Raw genomic sequence first — 18,573 nt, forward strand, 5'->3', positions numbered from 1 at the left:
TTATTTTTGTTGAAATTTATTTTGTATGAAATAGTATATCGCGCTGTCAAAACAATAAATAATCTAATAAGCTTACTTAACTTACTTAACTATGCATAGAACTGACTGTTCCTTATTCGAATTGATTCATACGACATTAATAACACGTAATTTTCAAATTATTGAACACTTAGCAATTGGTTCGCAATTAGACTCGTGCTGGATTGTGTTCAATATACACAAACCACATTTGGAATGAGTACAGTTCTTAGTCTATTCTAGGTTTTTTCTTAGGCATCTTTTTTTTCATTGCTTAAATGATGTTAACTGGTTATCGGAGCACATAAGCATTGCTACACGTGCATACCTTCACTCACCTTGAGACATGAGGTCTAAGTCTCAGTTGTGTAGTATAATGACTCTCGCATACAGCTCTGTAATAATAGGGGTTAAAGTATGAAACTACCGTTTTATTGTAATAGAAAATTCAACATAGAACCTTCATGGTTTGAGATTTTTGTGTGAAACTTTTTCAAATGATACCTTAGAAGGTTCTTCTTTTAAAAAATGTGCAACATTTGATTATCGAATTCAGTCGTTTTTTTAATTCAGCTTAGACAAAAAAGATTGAATCTTCGAAAATTCGAGTGATTTTTAAATACGAGTTCCGACGCATTACTAACGCTGCAGAAACAGCTCGCAACATCAATGTTACGCTTGGAGAGGGATTGCTAATGAACGCACCGTGTGATTTTGGTTTAATCGCTTTCGTGAAGGAAATTTTGAATTGAGGAACGAACCACACGGAAGACCGCCCACACATGTGAATAACAATGAATAATAATTGAAAGAGATGGTTGAAGCCGATCCGAAACAAACTACCCATTGCTCCATGATAACGCGAGACCTCAGATAACACGAGAAACCGTTTTAACTCTACAGGAATTCCAATTAGAAACCATTCGTCACCCCCCGTATTCGCCAGATCTTGCTCCAACGGACTACCATTTTTTTCGTGATTTGGACAATTTTCTACGTGATAAAAAGTTTCTTCCCAGAAGGCGGTACGAAATGCTTTCACACAGTTTGTAAAATCTAGATCACCAGAGTTCTATCGTGAAGACAAAAATGACCTTCCTATCAGATGGCAGCAATGTATAGATAATAATAGATATTTTTATTAAATGAATATGTTAAATGGAAAAAAAAACGAATTTCAATTTTTCAGTACAAATCGGCAATTTTATACTTTAACCCTTAATATGTCTATAAAAGGAAGGCTGCACAAACACATATTTTATCTACATATATACAAAAGCAATAATTACCTGTTATTCTTCCGCGACATGAAATCTCTTTTGAGAAAAATAGAGTAAAAACTGACTGTACACAATATAAAAGGACCGCATTGTTCAGTTAAATCACAGTTCTTCCCAGTTTAGTAAATTCATCAGAACGGCCATTTAAAAATGAAACTGGTTCGTAAGTTTATATTTAAAGTTTATATTATTATTATTAATATATTAATGAGTCCCTAAGTTCCTTTTTGAAGTTATGTTCCAAACTAAATTGTATTGTACGAACTTAAGTCAACGAAGATAGAGTTTTATTGCTTTGTGTTAGTAACATAGAAATTCTATTAAAAACAAACGTGTGGCACTCGGAAACTGCCACGGTAAAGCTATTGCATAGCATTTTTTATCAACTTATGCAATTATAATTAGACAATGATAATTTAATATTAAAACAATAATAAAACAAGACCACGCTATATTAAACATTAATAAAAACAAAACATTAACTGTCCTCCTCACACTCATAAGCTAGACCGCGCGAGAGAGAGATGGGCAGATTTTTCATGATGCACATGCAGTGTGACGTCAGGCCACGCGCTTATTCACAAACACTACACAAGTGCAACGTGTGAACGTGTTGAACGCGAGCTACATGGTAGGCGGAGTGAGGGGTGTTAGGTTTTTTCGTTACGGAATTTCATGATTCGGTCGCCGCGCTCAAGGCCCGCGATAAAAGCTATGCAATAGCTTAAAATATATTTTTTTATCTTTATATCTGCCCACTACACCGAGAGGCTATTCTGGCTTCGTCTTAATTCGTGGGCGAGCTCACGGGGTTCATCCTGGGGTATTCTATCATCCGCCCTAGCGAGAGCAGTGCCTCGCTGAATCTACCACCGGATCTGAGTCTTGACCCACTGAAAAGATCTGGTAAGAAAATTAGTGGGTTGTGTCTGTGGGTTAAGTTGTGTGTGTGGGTTAAAATGACTTGTTAAGGGCGACAGCGCTTGCGTGTTGCCTCATCGGTTTGGTCGACGATGTAATTTTCAAAAACGTTGGATGACGATCGCCCACCCAAAGCAATAAAAAGTTAAGAAAATATTTTAGAATACTTTTGTGTGTTCAATATTTTTTGGTAGTCACTCACAGGCGTTATAAACTGAATTCATTATTTTCTTCGACTATTAAATGGTATTCGCACTTATTCTGGCGATCCGGCCTCGTTTGTTTGTCTCTTAAAGGGGCCTATAAGGATTGATTGTGACTTTTTGTACAGGTACTATTATTGTGTTTGATAGCAGTAGCTGTTGCTGCCCAAATTCCGACCTTCGATTCTAACCAAAACGCTCGTATACTTTACCAAAATTACGAAAATAAATTTGGAAGCTACAAATTTGGGTAAGTCATATTACAATTCTCTAATCACGTATCGCGCAAGTTATGTTGTCTGGAATATGCGACTGCTTAACACGTTGACTGCCATGTAGGTCACCGGTGCCCTACGCGACACACTATAGTAATTATATCGCTCTTCGATCTTCTTAATAAAGCGCCGGAATATTTAGTAGACTTTGGGAAAGACGAATCCGAAAATACCGAGAACTATTTCTAACAGACCTAAAAGACTAAAACGTACTCCAATCACGTATCGCGCAAGTTATGTTGTCTGTGGGAATATGCGACTGCTTAACACGTTGACTGCCATGTAGGTCACCGGTGCCCTACGCGACACACTATAGTAATTATATCGCTCTTCGATCTTTTTAATAAAGCGCCGGAATATTTAGTAGACTCTGGGAAAGACGAATCCGAAAATACCGAGAAATATTTCTAAGAGACCTAAAAGACTAAAACGTACTTTAAACAAACAAAAAAGACAAAGTTAGGCAATCCAGGTGCTTAGTAGCAGAATACGACATGATTACTTGAGAACACCGCGTAGGGCACCCGTGACCTACATGGTAGTCAATGTGTTAATATCAGATGGACAGTAACCTTCTCTGCCAAGTTATTACACTAAAAGAACAAATCGCTAATGTTATTATTAAGCATCGTTAATGGAAGCCAGCAGCCTTGCATTTAAGATAAAGCTAAAAAGCTCGGATTCATAGACACGTTCTACGAACTAATCGTGAACTTTATTTGAAATATTTGAATGAGTCTGATTGGTGCGATTACTCGTATGTCACCTATTTTTAACGATTTAATGTTAATAATTCTTTTTTTTTAGATGGAGACAAAATTATATAAAAAAATTCATTGTTTCACATTTTAAAACGTATTGATTTTCACACTATCTAAAAATAATAATATGGAAATAATATTTTTATTAAATGGCGATCAGCAGCAGTATAATGTCTTGCAATACGATTTTTAGTAATTAAGAACACGGTCGTACAGCTTTGCTACCTAATGACAACTTTATAACTATAAGTTATGAGGTAAAATAAGCCACAAGATATTCTTGGTTTAAAATGACTATTGCTCTTTTATGTCAAGCAATTTTACGTGTTCACGTTTTTAGATTTTTATTCTGTTCACGACCACTTTAGAACTGAAGTCGTCCTGGTCCATGGCCTAAAACAACCGATGTACTCGTATTAATTGTGCAATTGTGCCGTTGCTCAAATCCCGCAGGCAGGTACAACAAAATAAAAAAAATGAAATACGTATTTGAAAAATGTAATAAAAATCAAACCAGTAAAAAATATAATTTGAGCTACTACTGGTGGTAGGGCATCATCGTGGAAGCCCGCACGGATTGGTACCATCACCCTACCTATTTTCGGCTCTAAAGCAGTTATTCGTTTCGGGTTGAAGGATGGAGCAGCTGTTGTACTTAAAACTGAGAGTTATAATCATGATTCTTGAGACATGTCCCGAGGTGGGTGGCGGTATCCGTGTTGCTAATGTCTATGGGCTCCAGTGACCACTTAACACCAGGGTTGCGGTAAGCCCTTCACCCATCAAAACAATTAAAAATAAGTATTAACTGAATTATATCACTAATTTGTATTCTTCACTGTTACAGTTTCAGACAATCCGATGGTATCAGACATGAGCAGGAAGGATTTCTCAATAACTTCGGTCAAGAAAACGAAAACCTATCCGTGAAAGGTAGTTACTCATGGCTAGGACCTGATGGAGTAACTTATGAGATAGACTATACAGCTGGCGAAGATGGTTTCAAACCAGATATTTCTCAGGGACCCGGTGGTGGCATTCCGCCACAAATCCTGGGTTCTATGGCTGGTTAACATGCTATTCCACGTGCTCACAATCTGTTGTATATAAATGAATATATTATTACATAGATCCCGGGTCGTGAGTTAAATTGTCAGAGATGCAATGATTGTGAACGTACATATTCTAATGGATCTAAGTAGGGTCGAACGGAATACGCGTGGCAAGTAGATTGTGCTCTATGTATTGTTGAGATCATACTACTTTCCCTAAGAATTATGTTATGTATCGTGATCAATAAATTGTAAACTCTAAATATTAAGAACATTCATTTCTCGTCCACATTTCCGTATTGAACTGACAGTGATTGGCCATGAGTGTATTGTCGGCCACTCCGACTTATAAATAACTTGGAAATGAAACAGGACTAAATCGTAAAATATAGCAAGTAAATTTTTTCATTCGTGAATTGGGATTCCATGTTATTTGTTTATTTATTATTCGCATAAATTAAAAAGTTTAAGGCCAAGTGATTGATTGTTTCATTTGTCTTTTCGAAAAGTTTGCTTTAAAAATATTGACATTAGCCGTACTTTCAGTTTTTATTTATTGAAATAGACCAGCGATCAAACAAATAGTCCAGTTAATGTTAAACATAATAATAAAAACATGTGTGCAATTCACACGTGGTAGAAGTGAAACCTTCCAAAATTAAAATACAATTATCCTAAACGTCTTAAGTATATGTAAAATTTTGTCATTAGTAAATAATTGTAAGGTAGCGCCCTCTGTGAATTGATATTTTAATTTCACGTATAACCCTAAATTAAAATTCACTACAAGAGCTTTAATACACACGTTAGTATTAAAAAATCTCACAGATGGCGCTGTATTAAATAGTATGTATATTTCTGTCTCATTCTTTGCTGGCTTCATCCTACACATTTTTGTACTTGTGTCTCTTACCTGTCGTTTTTTCCGTTGCATCCGGTTTGAAATCACAACCATTCTAAAGAAGTTTTCACTTCAAAAATCTCACAGATGGCGCTGTATTAAATAGTATGTATATTTCTGTCTCATTCTTTGCTGGCTTCATCCTACACATTTTTGTATTTGTGTCTCTTACCTGTCGTTTTTTCCGTTGCATCCGGTTTGAAATCACAACGGTTCTAAAGAAGTTTTCACTTCAATAATATAACTCTTTATTTACACCACATGTACAGAGTAAGCATATAAAACAAATAATAGACGGTGACATAAATTAGCGCACATACAGGGGGTAATACATTTCACCTCCTTTACACGTCTCCACGCTCATCTAGTCTGGAACTACAAGTACGTGAAAATGGCATAAACGATTTCCCCATCGGTCGACAAGTTAGTGTCCTTCATCATTGTGACACGGGTTCCGGACTCGATAACCAGTTTTTATTGTTTACTTTTAATAATATTTATTAACAGACGAGAGAGAGAGAGAGATCTTGATAGTGAGTGGTAACCGTCCGCTATGGACATCAATATTACTAGGGCAAAACAAACCACAAATGAAGATTCATTCTAAAACTCGTTTAAGCAAGGACACGTATAGACAGACCACTGTGCGCTCTAAAGGACGAGCTAAGGAGTCGCCGCCGCCCCCTCTAACGCAGATTTTCCGCGGGCAATGTACCTAATCAAGGAGCCCCATCGACTTAATGTGTTCTACAAAATAATCGTTCATATTGGTAACAAGAAAACTAATTTAGAATCAAAGATGAAAACTACAATTTATCACTAAATAATAAAATAAACTTTTAATATTATTCAACATTTTTCAACTAAATTTGCATAACATCGTCGTGTGATAAAATGCGTCTAGTTATAGTTTTTTATGACATACATATGTATTAGTAGTCTATAAAATATTAGACGACCATTTTAAATATACACTTTATTATTATTTTTGTTTTAATTAAGCAGTGAGTCTAGGTTTCAGTATTATCTCGACCAACATTGTATTAAATAATATATATGTCGGCACGCGTCAGGGATAGCTGAGCGGTAGGTTCCGTCATCGCTCGTATTCGATTGAACTCAGTTTAGTCAATAAAACTTTTCAATAATAATTATTGAAACTCAACACACACAACTTTCACAATGACAGGGTAAACCGACAGTTTCGTTGCATATACCGACAGACCGACTGACCGACTGACTGGCTGACAGAGACTCACTAACTGAGACGGACGGAATTACTGTCTGACACGGAAATGCCACGACTCTGTCCACGTACCGCCATTTTATACTGTGGCGTTACGGAGTCTACCCTTCATTTTGTGATATTTATCAAAATAACATTTCATCATTTAAAATAATAATCAAAACCACAGTCTTAATATTACTAAAAGTCGTTATCCACGACATATATAATATATAATATGTGTATGTATGTAATAAAAATAAATAATGTGTGTTCCAAAACATCCTAACCTTTATTATTACTGGTGGTAGGACCTCTTGTGAATCCGCGCGGGTAGGTACTACCAACCTGCCTATTTCTGCCGTGAAGCAGTCATGCGTTTCGGTTTGAAGGGTGGGGCAGCTGTTGTAACTATACTTGAGACCTTCGAACTTATATCTCAAGTTGGGTGGCGTATTTACGTTGTAGATGTCTATGGGCTCCAGTAACCACTTAACACCAGGTGGGCTGTGAACTCGTCCACCATCTAAGTAATAAAAAAACGGAGTTTTTTTGTTTGTTCCTATTCTTTTCTTACATTCACTTTCGTAACCTATTCCCCAAAATGCCCCTTTGTGATTAATATGCTTGTTAGATAACCATCATGTTTATGTTACGTAAAGATAATGTTTATGTATTTTTATTTATTTATGGCGTGGATGGGTGAACGATCTAAGGCACGTTTTGCGTTAAGCGGTTATGGGACCCCATAGACATCACAGAACGATATATTGAGACATGATCTCGAAGTCTTCATTATATAATGGTTGAGTGTATTATACATTATTATTTATGTATATATTATAACCTTTTAAAATAAGGAAGGAAAATGGTGATACCTACCCGTGCGGACTTTCAATACTTCTTATCACCAATAAATGCCGATTGCCTGTCGAGGCTGCTGTTCATTTTCAGAAAATTCCCTAGTTGCTTTTTACGACACGAAGCGAGAAAAGCGTTGGGTCATTACTAGTTATACAGTCCTATTATAAGACGGCACACAGATAACATTCGATATTAAGCTTATTTTAATGTTTTTTTTTTAAAACATATCTCAAAAATACAGAAGCAACGTAGTGCTGATAGTTAAAAAACTATGATGAATCTTGCGTTTTATGGTAAAATGAAAGAAGAAAAGACTAAATATGATGAATGTTAAATATCGGCCTATAAATATTTGTAATTTAGTACTAAAGTGGAGGTATTCCAGATATTACATTAGGTGAAGGAAAGCCACTACAAGATAATTAAATGACAAAGTAATCTCTGGTCGGTTTTGCATTTTATTATTTGTAAATTTTCTGTTAAATGCATGTCAAGCATTACGTCAAATCATTAAGTTGCAAATGTGTATGAAAATAGGTAACTAACAGATGAGTTTTAAGATGTTTTAAGCAAATAAATTTTAGGAAGGATTAGATTTTTCATTTGTTATGTAATTTCTTTTTATTGCATTTGTTACTGTCAGGACCAGATTTGTAGAAAAGAATATTCAATAAGATCAATAAGAAATTACAGTTTCCGAAGCGAAGGGATGGCGGGTCCCTTGTATTCGTATAATTCAAACAAAATGCGATTCAACTCACTTCCCAGATTAGCTATTTCCAATGTCAAACGAAGTGTAGCCTGGAACATGATTAATAAATCTCTCTATATGTCACATTTTCAAGTTATTTATTTCCTCATAATATATATATTAGGACTAATATGAACATTTGAATAAAATTGTCATTTCGCTTTAGGCGTTCTTAGGTGATGCGCTTACAAAGGAACACCATTTAACTTGTTTCTGTGTACGGTTAGCTCAAGAATTGCATGGATATTTTAATTTCTACAATCCTTTAAACACTCAAATATAACTAAAACGAAAAAGATGCGATGTTCGCGGTTTTATGCACTACTTGTGGTGTGGGTAGCGAATGACCAGATATATATATTTATTTATTGCTTAGATGTATGGGCGATCTCACAGCTCACCACTGGAGTAAGGTTGTGGCGCATCTACAACGTAAATGCGCCACACACCTTGAGATGTAAGTTCTAAGGTATCAGTATAGTTACGACGGCTGCCCCACCCTTCAAACCGAAACGCATTACTGCTTCACGGCAGAAATAGGTGGGGTGGGGTACCTACCCGTACGGACTCACAAGAGTTCCTACCACCAGTAAGATATCAACCTAACTAGTTGTATTTTACCTAAAGATTGCTTTATTTCAAGTAGTCGTGTTGTATACCTTAAAAACAAATATAATATTTGTTATCTATATAATAAAATGAAACATATACTCTACCATTTAAATTTACGAAAACATACAGAACAATAATCCTATTTAATAACACAAAAAAGAACAAAACTAATGACAGAAAAATAACATAGCGCGATAATAGATTCATGCTCTTTTATAAATGTCCGGTACTCTTTAGGCTCTTTTAGACACTCTTTAGGCACTTTTTAGGCTACTATGCTTAAAAAACTTTATTTCAGGATCAAGTTCCTTTAAAGTAAAAACTACTTTTGAAGCTGCTGCGGATCCTAAATAAGATTGAATATGATTTTTTTCAATTTTCAGGTAGTAGGTTTTATTTTTCTTCAATATTAATTTATCTATGTGTCCACTTAAAAGATAAACCTAATAACTAATGATTAAGCTCTATAAAAATCCATTGAAAAACCTATCGTTATACAAATATAGTAATTAGATAAAAAAAAGTGTTTTCATTTACGATTTTTAGGTATATACTAATTTCTTTTATGTGTTTTATGTTTGTTTTATACCTTGAAAAAGATTTACAATTACTATTTTAAATTATGTACCTACTAGTCTATATTACCTTAAAATAACTCGCTCGCCACAAAGTTATATCACTTACTTTTTTTCTAATTTAAAAAGAATAATAAAGTCATACCCCCGCGTCCCAGTCATGCGTTCTAGTTGAAAGGGCAGTAGATCTATTTTAGTACAAGAAAATTGAAACTGATTTTAAGGTGGGTGGTGCCATAAACATTTTGATGTCTATGCTCCAACAACCACTTAGCACCAGATTGAATGTGAGTTCATCTACCCAAATAAAAATAAAACGTTTTTGTTTAAACAATCAACAGTTTCACTGACACACAACCAAACAATATTCCAACATATATTATATTTTCCCTTTCGGTTGTATTCAGAAATGGATGTCAATGCAAAAGAGACAACATTACCTTTAAACTTATTTCTTATGTCATTATTTCTCTGGACCGGCGACTTAATGGATCGTTGCTCATTCGTTCAAATTATTATTCGTAATTTAGAGAATCCAAAAAAAAACAGAAAGTAATAAGCCATATAAAGAGTAAAGATGTCTATTGTAATGGAATAGGTCAAGGTTAAAGTTTTGTTCTTGTTTTTAGAAATTAATCGTATATGATCTTTTTTGCAGACTGTATCTCTAGCGGATGCTGTATATATTTGTCGGATCACTCGAACGTTTGTCAAACAAGCTACGAAATCCAATCGAAAATGAAATTGGTGCGCTATTATTTTTAGTTTAAATATTTTTGTGAAGTGTATTCTGGAAAATATTTTTTTTTGTTAAAAATTAATATAACGTTTCAATATATTCTAGAATTAAAGTTTTGAATGTTTTACAAGTAAAATCAATGTATACCAAGTGAAAATTACATTGCGTTTAAAAAATAAACATGTACTAATAAAGTGATTTAATGTTTTTTTAAGTTATAAAGGACTCAACTCAGATACTGAAATTTATCATAAACGAAATCTTCACTTCGAATTAAACTATTTTAATTTTCCTTAATTTTCAGTTATTAGCATTGTGTTTGGTGGGAATAGTTGCCGCTTCCCGTCCACCTGGTGAGGCTCAGCTAACAAGCTACGAAAATGTGCATAATGGACGGGGTAATTACAGATTTGGGTAAATACTTTATATTGTTACTTAAACAAACATATTCAGAGAATAACTATCTCTACAAAAATACATCTATACAAACGGAATATTTAGTGAATACTCTTCACTGTACACTTTTTCACATAGTATCGAAATCTAAATCAGTGTTTTTATGTTTTTAATAGCTATTTGATGTTGTATCTAATGTTTTACAGATATAGCCAATCTGATGGGACCGTATTTGAGCAGGAAGGTACGCTGAAGAACGAGGGCCAAGAAGAAGAATCCCTGGCTGTTAGAGGTAAATTTTCTTGGGTGGGTCCAGACGGCGTTACCTATACCGTGACTTTTGTGGCTGATGAAGATGGTTACCAACCAGAAATAGAGCAAGGTCCCGGCGGAGCTGTACCGTCAGCAATACTTCATTCTCTTGCCGGTTAAATTGATAAGTTGTTGGTGAATTTTAATAATTAATGCTGTTTTAAAAATAAACTATAAATTGAGTTTGATCGTGTTTCTAATTCCTGTTCTACGATTTCCTCTCATGAAAATCATGCTGACTCAGAATATTATTAGTTTATCTCGTGTTCATCTAAATTAGATTATTGATAAATGATAGAAGAGACAAACAGCTGGACCATGAGCTCGATTGCCTAAAAAAATCATTTATTTAATATGACCGAAAAAAACCGGTACTGAAAGCTTGATACAAGGTTAAATATTTATATAATACTGTTTAAAAACAAGTTCATATTACCTCATACATTGCCACCTATTTAAATATTTTACTATTTCTATGCCACTTTGAGTTATACTGCACTAGATACATTAAGATGCCGCCTACTAATGTACTGGTTTTGATTTTAAAGAAGTGACGGCCTAAGTAGATTTTGAGTTAAATACATAGTTAAGATATAAAAATGATATATTTTTCGTCCCCTTATTGGCTTATAGTGACTTGATATTTTGGGGTATCAAATTAAGGGGGATAAAAGGCCAGGTTATCTTGGACTTCGGCGCCTCCAGAGAATAAGAAGGAGAGGACGCATATATTTTTTTTATTGCCCTTGTAGGCAGACGAGCACACGGCCCACCTGATGGTGAGTGGTTACCGTCGCGCATGGACTTCAGCAATGACAGGGGCAGAGCCAAGCTGCTGCCTACCGCCCGAAGTCCTCGCCCTCTTCCAATAGATCTTAGGAGACTACGCTTTGAGAAAGGCACGCACGGGACGACGTGTACCCTGAGCCCGTAAGATCTGCCCCACAGAAGCACTATCGACTAAGCCCTATCGAGCCCCACCACTCCGGTTAAACAAGAATCCCGGTACCGCAATATACGCACCATGGGTCTGCTTTCGCCGGCACCACCCCAATGTACATACGTTGGGCGGAATCTGCCACGGGGGATTTCTTCCTTCTCTATACTCTACTATTTTGAGGGGCGCGCTGGAGCTACAACACAGCGGACCTTGATGTCGAGCACCGGGCGCCCCACAACAGGCCTCTGCGGAAGCCGGACAGGGGCCTTCTGACTACATCGCCCGCTCCACTTTCGCTGTCGATGAACCGAAGATCACTACCTTCATCTCTCGACTTCCTCTTCGGTTTTTCAGCGGCCCCGGAATCTTCCTGAGCTCCAGGTTTTCCCTAAGCCAGTCGAAAGCTGAAAGTCTATGGACGTCCCGCTGCCGTTGGCTTGACTTACGAAGCCTTCAGCAGGCGGACGCGAATCAAGCACCATCCGTTGCTGCGGTGCTGAGACGATGTTCTTCGCAGTCCGCGCGTAGTTAGAATAGACCCTTACGTTTCCAAGAATTGAATAGAAAAAAAATCCGATGGTTTTGTCATATTATTCTGTCGGTTATTCTTCGTGTGGCCAAGATCTCTAAACTTCTCAGCTAGTACCCGCTTTTCATCTCCGTCCATGAACAGAATTTTTGCTCACCGATCCGCACCTTTTGAATGGGGATGCAGAGATGTGGTATGTGAGACCTCGCTCAGCGGCTACCGTCTGCAGTTTTAGGACCACAGCCCGTGAACATGGTGGCCAAAGCCACCTCTTTTTCTTTTTGTCGTCACTGCTACTGTCTTCTGTTCAGAAGTAGTTGGGACCGTCTCCGGCTCGGCCCTGGGTTTCAGTCCTCTGTGGGCGACTGTGGATCAGCAGTGGGGAAACCCCCACGCCCGCTGTCCTCACGGTAAGCTGATCACTCTACCTCGTGTAGAGTGATCAGCTTACCGGCTTGAGGCTCGGGTAGAGTCGGTGACTACCGTTGGACTTCGCCTTTTTGTTGATCTCGGTCGTCTGCAGCCATGCAATAAGCGACGTAGCCTCCGGCACGACTTCAGTGGTGTCCGGTTCCGGTTTGTCCTTTCTTCTGTTTGCATCCGCATTCAGAGACGGTTGTAGTCGTGTTTCTGGGAACAGATGGGCCTCTAGATTTGCGAGTCAGGCATCTAATGATAACAATATGATAACAATAACATGATACAGGCGTCGATTCTCTTCATCCTCCGGTGGTGGGGCAGCACGAAAGTGGGATTGCTTGGTCCTGGATGTCATCAATCCTTATCGAGATGCCTCCAATTACGTACTAATGTCGGAGCTTAATTTCGTTGGTGTCTTTTCCCTGTTGCGCGTTATTTTCGTTGATGCTGAACACCAGGAGCTGACCACCATTCTCTCTTCCGAAAAAATGCAGGCTTCTCTACTTCAGCCTACACTCTTCACTGGTTCTCCTCCGTCCTTCTTAGAACCTTCCTCAGAGCAGTTTGTACCCCTTTCTGAGTCAAGAATCGAGAAGGTCGATCACTCGGCCTCACAGAGGGATTCTTTTCTCGTGGAGCGAGAGATATCCTCCTGGAGTAATACTTCAGTAGCACTAACGGAATAGTATTCTCTTGGCAAGCTGGACATTATCGCATCGAAGCTTGAGATTAAGTGGAAAAAAGGAAATAACAAAACGTAGGTAAACACAAAATATTTATCAGCAAAAGTAGGCAGCTAAGTTATGGTTGATAACGAAGCAACGGGTAGCTACATACCCTTATCTTCTGACCGTAAGAATTACGATGAATCATCCCTTGAAAAATACTTTTGAGCTTATTTCTCAGCGAAATTTTAGCTTTGTAAAGTCCTGAGCTTATCGAGTCCTTTTTTGGTTAGTCGTATAAGTTTTTGATGTCTACAGACTCCGGTAATCACTAACACCATGTGGCGGCCCACTTTAGTTAGCCACTGTCCAACCTCGTTCATTTATATTTCGAAAAGATGAAAGATGCTATAACAACATTTTAGTCATTGCTCATTAATAAAAAGCGGGAACAAAACAATTTAAATTTTTCAATTTGCAAAGTCACACAATCAAGCAGTACTACACAAAAGTATTACAAGTAAATAAGATCCCTCATACCTTTCTATTTTGTCATCGTTAAGTCAGCGACTTCTTATTCGAAGAATTTGTATATATTTTTTAAAGTGTAAGCGGATATACGAGCTCAGGTGATGTAAAATAACTACATAACGGCGCCCATAGACATCACCCTGCGTATGCGTATACAACAAGGCACTTCAGCTTGAGACATGAGGTCTAAGTCTCAATTATATAACGGCTGCCCAGCCCTTTAAACTGGAACGCTTACTGCTCCGCGGAAGGAAGACAAGCGGTACGTAACCTTGCGAATTTACATGACACCCTAGTAGCCAGTGAAAACATAATATGTATAATAATATTTTTTTAAGAGATCTTCTGCTCGAAGGTTGAACTATTTATTACACAGAAAAAAAAACACTAAATGTCACCATAACCATATACTTCATTTAAAAAGTTGACAGGATTAAAAGTACAGCACTTGAAATATGAAATAGGGCTTACTTAAACAAAATACAAAATTTATATCGATAATACGCTTCAAATAACTGAACAATGCAATTGTAATTTTTTTTCTATTAATATTTTTTTTTATAAGTTTGTGATCAAATGTCCGTTTCTAAATGAATTGTAGGGATATCTATCATTTAACAGAAGATATCTGGAAAAAATCGATTCGAACCAAAACAAGATAGTTTGCACAATATAATAAATACTAGTTCCGGAAATTCGACCCGTCGATTTAACTAATAGGGTGAATGCAAAAATTTGTTTGTTTGTTTATTACGCTTTCACATCTTAAGCACTCAAGAGATCGTCATGATATTTTGCATACTTGATGTCAGAGGTACAAAACTTGACATAGGCTAAATCAAAAAAAGGGCCTACCCCGGGGGAATTCGGTGTCTTAAAAACTAATAATTCAACTACTTTTTTCTCAATCGACCATTTTATTAAATGTATAAATAACAACAGATAAGTTAGGATGGGAAACTTAATAAAACAAAACTTAAAATAAAATGTGCAGAAAGGAAATTAAAAGAGGGAAAATAACATGTGTAATTCGTGGTAGAACTTTCTGGGCGTGAGGAGAATAACTTTATCGTTGGCATGCGGAACAGATAAAAGATATAAAATATCGAAATAAATCTTGTTATACATTGTTAATTCCACTCAAGCACTCAGAGTGCTCAGTTTGAATGAAGTTCACCCACGCCATCGTAAAGGAGCCAAGTTTCAAGGTTAAAATTATTAATAAACATTAAAAATAATTAATAAAATAATCAGGTCAAGACTTAAGTTTTTATTCTTGTTTTTAAACATTAATAGAATGTGTTTTTTTGCAGACTGCTGCTGGCCAGTACTATATATATTTGCGAGACCACTCGGCTGAGCGTACAAACAAAGCATACAAGCTGTTCAGGCGCCTGAATATAGTCTGTGTTTTTTTTTTACCGCGCAAACTGAGCACTGTGTGTCACGTAAAAAATACCTATACGCTTTGAATTTTTATCCATTTTATTTTATTTTAATTCTGTAATTAACGTATAAACGAACCGAAAATGAAATTGGTGAGCTAATTTTTTTGTCCTTTTTTGCAAAAAGCTTTCTGAAACTTCTGCAATATTTTCAATTTAATTTAAATTAATAATTAGTTTCATTTGATAATAATAACTCAAATCTAATTATTATTAAAGAACGAGGGCTTATTTTTTAATTATTACTGTGCCGATTTTATTAAATCGATTTTCATATTAATCAGTATATAGTAAGTGAAGATAAAATATATCTGGTTGCATCCCGTATTGTGAGCTTACGCGAGTAGATGACACAGTTCTGAATTAAAGACAGTCGTTAATATATACCTACATATACCTATATATGTAAATAAAAAGTTGACATTTAATTGGCATTAGTGGACGAGCTCACGGCCCACCCGGTGTTAAGTTGTTACTGGAGCCTATAGACATCTACAACGTAAATGCCGCCACCCACTTTAAGAGATGAGCTCTAAAGTCTCAGTGCAGTACAGTACAACGGCTGCCCCACCCTTCAACCCGAAACGCATTACTGCTTCACCGCAAAAATAGGCAGGGTGATGGTACCTACCCGCGCGGACTCACAAGACGTCCTACCACCAGTAAATCTAGTACGTAACATACGTAATCTACCTACGTAAATGTATTATTTTTATTAGAATTATTAAACTTATTTTCTTCGGAATGATGGTGTGATGTCAAACAAAGTTTCATTCCCAATTGTTTTCAGTTACTAGCATTGTGTTTGGTGGGAATCGTCGCTACTGCCCCTCCGCCTAGGGAGGTGCAAATATTAAAATACGAAAATGTCAACAGTGGACGCGGCAGTTACAAATTCGGGTAAGTACTACCCAATTATAAAACGTAGTAGATATTAGGTCTGACATACCTCACCCGCCATCCCCAGTGGAGGGTGGGAGTCTGGCGATATCCTCCAGACCAAAAAAAAAAGAAAAAAAAGTCTTTACCGATGCTGTTTAGTCTACAGAAAGTTAAGTCTTTTTTTGGGGATTTTTGAAGTGAAAACTTCTTCAGCATCATTGTGATTCAAAAGTCGATGAAACGAAAAAGCGGCAGTAAAAAAAGACAGGCACATAAATTCATAATATTTCACGTGAGAGATGAGATAGGAAGCATTGTATAGTGTTTCTTATATTCGAAGCTCTCTTTGTGCTCTGCTTCGTACCTAATATTCGTAATATATACATATAAAATGTAAAATAATTATCAAAATTTGGTATTACTATGATTATTACAAAAACCTACAATTATCCTTTTCCGGAAATTTTACATTCGTCTCATTATCAGAAGCCAAAATTTTCAAGGTTTCACTTCTACCACATGTGAATTGCACACATTTTTTTTGTTTCTACGAATCAAAACGTGCATGTCAAAATATGATCAATCAAAATGTGCACAAAATTGAGGGATCTCTGTTTAAGTATTGCTTAGGTGCTAAGCTAAGGTCTAATCGACATGTTGACCGCTTATGATTATTCAAAATAATATTTTTTTCATTGCAAGTGCAATGCAGTTCCACGAGACAATAATGAGTCATGCTTCCGTTTTTTTCCCTACCTATTCTAGTAATCTCAAGGGGCTATACTAGATTCGCAGTACGAGTAGGTGAGCTCACGGGGCTCTAACCTGACGGGTCTGTTTGTAATGTTCACTCCGTACAGGTCATTAAAGCTGTGAGCCGTTTGTGCGGCATTGCTACCGCGTTCAGAACTCGAATTCCCTAAGTACTCGTATTTTATCGTGTCCACATTGATGAAAAAGATACAAATGTACTGGAAACAAAACACTAATCAATAAACAAATGACTGAAATTGAAAAGAGATTTCCATATTTGTTAAATAAAATTTATTTCAATTTAGAATTTATTTCAGTCATACGTACATACATTACATTACAAATTGCCAGTAATTTAAAACAGCAAAGGTAAAGCTATCGTGTCCCCATTGATGAAAAATATACAAATGTACTGGAAATAAAACACTAATCAGTAAATAAATGACTGAATTTGAAAAGAGCTTTCCATATTTTTTAAATAAAATAATTTATTTCAATTTATAATTTATTTCAGTCATACATACATATATTACGTTTTAAATTTCCAGTAATTTAAAACAGCATAGGTAAAGCTCTATTATTTAGAATTTCAACAAAAAAGTACTAGAAACAACATAAGATGCGCTAGGATTAAATTCGTTTACAGATTGTATCACCTATATTAATATGTATAGTATACTGTTAAGAGCAGGCAAGTTAACGGTATATCTAATTATTTACAGATTCGGGCAATCCGATGGCACCAGATTTGAGCAGGAAGGTGCGCTGAAGAACGAGGGCCAAGAACACGAATCCTTGTCCGTTAGAGGTCAATTTTCTTGGGTGGGTCCAGACGGCGTTACCTATACCGTGACTTATGTGGCTGATGAAGACGGCTACCAACCAGAAATAGAGCAAGGTCCCGGCGGAGCTTTACCTTCATCAATACTTTCCTCTTTAGCCGGTTAAAAAGATATGTTGTTGGTAAATTCAGTTAATGTAGTTTTAAAATAAATAATTTTTTTTTACTTATTTCGTTTTTCTATTTTATGTGTCCTTTTCTACTAGGTAACAACAACCTGTATATAAATATTTTCTCTTATTTTTTTTTCTTTGATTGAAATGACATAGGTATTACGAGTATTAGTTAAGCCCAACTAAGCGCCCTGTAAGAGATCAAATTTGTTTTACAGATTTGTTTGTCAAACTTTACGTTTTCATCAATAATAGCTTAAACGCTCAAACCAAAGATCAAACAAATTTGTTAACTGGTCCGTAGATTCGATTTTCTCCTTGCTGTAACGAGACGTCGTGTCGACCAACGACTGAGATTTTGTTTGACAAACACCAAATCAAATCAAATCAAATCAAAAAAATTTTTATTCAACATAAATGAAAGTACATACTTGTTGAACGTCAAAAGAACTACCGTACCCCCCATACACCCCCATACACGTTCAAACTTGTTTGTCAAACGCGCCGTCAATCAAGATTTCCGTCAAACACGTAGACTGTTTGACTAACGCGTCAAACAAAGCTGCATA

The 18,573-nt window shown here is 36.3% G+C and overlaps 3 protein-coding genes across 4 annotated transcripts; all 3 read left to right on the forward strand.

The window, feature by feature from the left end:
- Positions 1–1,428: 1,428 nt before the first annotated feature.
- Positions 1,429–4,853, forward strand: CPR29 (cuticular protein RR-1 motif 29). Its single transcript, NM_001173250.1, has 3 exons — positions 1,429–1,457; positions 2,551–2,672; positions 4,306–4,853. Exons 1-3 carry the CDS (start codon positions 1,449–1,451, stop codon positions 4,529–4,531), a joined length of 357 nt encoding a protein of 118 aa, NP_001166721.1. The 5' UTR covers positions 1,429–1,448; the 3' UTR covers positions 4,532–4,853.
- A 5,298-nt stretch (positions 4,854–10,151) lies between these two features.
- On the forward strand, positions 10,152–11,068 carry CPR28 (cuticular protein RR-1 motif 28). The gene is made up of 3 exons (NM_001173251.1): positions 10,152–10,185; positions 10,482–10,591; positions 10,780–11,068. The coding sequence occupies exons 1-3, from the start codon at positions 10,177–10,179 to the stop codon at positions 11,003–11,005; spliced, it is 345 nt and encodes a 114-aa protein (NP_001166722.1). The 5' UTR covers positions 10,152–10,176; the 3' UTR covers positions 11,006–11,068.
- A 3,395-nt stretch (positions 11,069–14,463) lies between these two features.
- On the forward strand, positions 14,464–18,061 carry CPR27 (cuticular protein RR-1 motif 27). Of its 2 annotated transcripts, XM_021351751.3 has the most exons (4): positions 14,464–15,178; positions 15,284–15,508; positions 16,206–16,315; positions 17,773–18,061. In XM_021351751.3, exons 2-4 carry the CDS (start codon positions 15,500–15,502, stop codon positions 17,996–17,998), a joined length of 345 nt encoding a protein of 114 aa, XP_021207426.1. In that variant the 5' UTR covers positions 14,464–15,178; positions 15,284–15,499; the 3' UTR covers positions 17,999–18,061. The 2 variants fall into 2 exon arrangements, with proteins under 2 accessions (XP_021207426.1, NP_001166723.1); NM_001173252.1 differs by lacking the exon at positions 15,284–15,508 and having other exon boundaries at positions 15,137–15,178; positions 17,773–17,998.
- Positions 18,062–18,573: the final 512 nt, after the last annotated feature.

This window comes from Bombyx mori, chromosome 22 (assembly GCF_030269925.1).
Source record: "Bombyx mori chromosome 22, ASM3026992v2".
NCBI classification, from domain to species: Eukaryota; Metazoa; Arthropoda; class Insecta; order Lepidoptera; family Bombycidae; genus Bombyx; species Bombyx mori.

Excerpts from the sequence above, each read along its gene's own strand:
- CPR27 (NM_001173252.1), top strand. The coding sequence starts at position 15,137 with ATGAAGTTCACCCACGCCATCGTAAAGGAGCCAAGTTTCAAG. Across the intron at positions 15,179-16,205 it reads TAAAGGAGCCAAGTTTCAAG|TTACTAGCATTGTGTTTGGT; the intron begins GTTAAAATTATT and ends AATTGTTTTCAG. Across the intron at positions 16,316-17,772 it reads CGCGGCAGTTACAAATTCGG|ATTCGGGCAATCCGATGGCA; the intron begins GTAAGTACTACC and ends AATTATTTACAG.
- CPR28 (NM_001173251.1), top strand. Across the intron at positions 10,592-10,779 it reads CGGGGTAATTACAGATTTGG|ATATAGCCAATCTGATGGGA; the intron begins GTAAATACTTTA and ends AATGTTTTACAG.
- CPR29 (NM_001173250.1), top strand. Across the intron at positions 2,673-4,305 it reads TTTGGAAGCTACAAATTTGG|TTTCAGACAATCCGATGGTA; the intron begins GTAAGTCATATT and ends TCACTGTTACAG.